Source organism: Etheostoma spectabile, chromosome 17 (genome assembly GCF_008692095.1).
Source record: "Etheostoma spectabile isolate EspeVRDwgs_2016 chromosome 17, UIUC_Espe_1.0, whole genome shotgun sequence".
In the NCBI taxonomy this organism is placed as follows: domain Eukaryota; kingdom Metazoa; phylum Chordata; class Actinopteri; order Perciformes; family Percidae; genus Etheostoma; species Etheostoma spectabile.
In genome coordinates this window covers 2,272,772-2,275,084 of record NC_045749.1, presented here as the reverse complement: position 1 = coordinate 2,275,084, position 2,313 = coordinate 2,272,772, and the positions used below count along the sequence as shown (strand labels likewise).

The window sequence follows — 2,313 nt, the reverse complement described above, 5'->3', positions numbered from 1 at the left end:
AGCTGTCTGGATTTACCCTGCAGAGCTCTGAGGACCTGCTGCAACAACTACATTTCTCCTCCGGGGATCAATACAAATCTTATTTTATCTTTGTACTTTTAATAATTTCACTACATTTATAAGTTTAAACTAACTGACTTTACTGAAGTCATTTTTTCAATGCAGTGATTTACTGAAGAGGATTTATTCATTTACAGGGGTACGTACATCCATGGGGTCAGCAGGGTCAGGGATCCCTGGTGCAGTTACACGCAGCGCCCAGCAGGCGTCACCGTGAACTGCGAATGAAAACTCAGGGAGTGTTTTTTTTTAGATTATTTTTTGGGCTTTTCGCCTTTAATCTTTGACAAGACAGGGGGAAGACATGCAGAAAATCGTCAGCGGCCGGATTCAAACCCTAGACCTCTGTGTCGAGGCATAAACCTCTCATTACATGTGCGCCTGCTCTACCACTGGTCCAACCCGGCCACACTCTGGGAGTGAGTTGTTGTGGTGGTGGGGGCATGACGTCATTGTTGGGGTATTTTTCAAGATGGCGCTGGTCTGTGGCCGGGGATGCCGCTGATGCAGCCAGCAAAAACGTTCAGTGGATTTAAATAATCTTCTGCCCGGCGACGACGCTACCTTCGCAAGAAAAAAAGAGAAGATATTATTTTTAAGACAACAGAAAGGAACATGTTCCACCCGGTGAGTGTCAGGTAACGTTGAAGGCTAAAATGGTAGCCCCTTCCTCCGAGAACAACAAAACCTGCTGCCGAGCCGCCGGGCAGGAGGACTCGATACGGGATTCTATGGCCGGGGCCGAGGCTCTTTCAACGGACTGAGTCGTCATGGAAACGACGAAAGAGAACGGAGGGTCGTCAGCCGTTGACTTGAACGAGAACGAAGAGGAAGGCGGAGGTCATACATTTTACGTCGCGTTCAAAGACACCAGCACAGCGCTGCTATCCGGTATCCACGGGGGTCAGGAAGCTGGGAAGAGCCTTATATACGTGACCGGTAATGGGAGGAATGTCAACGGAGACGCCTCGGTGAAGCCGCCCCCGCAAAACAGGGAGATAATGTTGGATTTGGTCGCTGCGGAGGAGTATCTCCCCGTGCGGTTGACTGGCAGCTGTGTGGTTTCGGGGGATTGCGGCGACCTGAACGGATTTACTGAGTCATTCGGTCAGGAGGAGCCGACTATGGTCGGACTGGAAGGAGGAGGAGGAGGGCTCGGCCTCACAGGGACTACAGTGGCTTCCTGTCCAGCTGTGCTCGGGGGTCCGGTTTCAGTTGAGATGCAGCAGCACCCTGCAGGGAAAAGTGAAGGGGAAACCCCGGATTCCGACGAAGTTATCCCGGGAGAAGGGACAACCAGCGGTGGCTGCATCCGGACTTCTTTCCCCCTTGATCGGCTGCCATTCACGGGGAAGCACCAGCCGAACTGCGCATGCTCCGCCGCGGCCCCCCACTGTCCAGATGTAAACATGCCCAACGGGGATGTTGACAGGCCGGAGTACTGCGGTCCCGGAGCGGAAATCGCTTTCTGTAAACAGACAGTGTTTTGCAGCCCGGTGCTTCTGGGCCAGAGACTTGGCTTATGCGACGTGGACTGTGAGGAAGGGAAAGTTGCCAACGGTGGTTTACACATTGTGACCACCGCCAGAGCAACATGTGACTGGTCCGACTCAGACTATTCCCCCGAAAATAACTCAGACATAAATTTCGACTTGGGGGCAAAGCAGGAAAACGGGGCCGGGTCGGGATTTTATCCGAGGAGCCCAAGTGACTTCAGCGGGACATCGTTCTCTCAGTGCCCGGGGGAGGATGCGCCACCTGCGGCAGAGCTCCCTCTCTCCTCCCCGGTCTTATCCAAGGACTCCCCCACCCTGGGATCAAGTGCCAAACTCCCCTCCCCCCGCACGTCAACCCTCTCCAACGTGAACGGCGACAGCCCGCTCTCTGAACCCAACATCAGGGAGGATGATGAGGATGATGATGATGAGGATTTCAGTGAGCTCAGTTTACCCGTCAGGCCGTCAAGTTTAAGGACTAACCCCAACCTTGTGGTGTCCCTCAGCTGTGATGCCACCCCGTTGTCTCCCGACGGGGAAGGAGACTTTTATTTTGGAGATGAGGAGGACTTTAGGAATGTTTTGGAAGCGGGTCGCAGGCAGAGCGCCCCGGACCATCTGCCGGACCGGAGCGAGCCGACAGACAGCTCGGACACCAAGCTGATGCCAAAGAGGTTCGGCATCGCTGATTTCTTCACCAGGTAAACTGAAGTTCTGTCTCTTAGACACACACACACACACACACACACACACACAC

The 2,313-nt window shown here is 53.8% G+C and overlaps 1 protein-coding gene across 2 annotated transcripts in view; it reads left to right on the top strand.

Annotated features, from left to right (window-relative positions):
- Nucleotides 1–508: 508 nt before the first annotated feature.
- Nucleotides 509–2,313, top strand: part of LOC116704993 (TBC1 domain family member 12) — a 25,399-nt gene continuing 23,594 nt past the window's right edge. For both annotated transcript variants that reach the window (XM_032540818.1, XM_032540819.1), the window contains exon 1: nucleotides 509–2,257. In XM_032540818.1, the coding sequence (XP_032396709.1) occupies nucleotides 831–2,257 (1,427 nt within the window). In that variant the 5' untranslated portion in view covers nucleotides 509–830. The remainder of the gene's footprint in view (nucleotides 2,258–2,313) is intronic.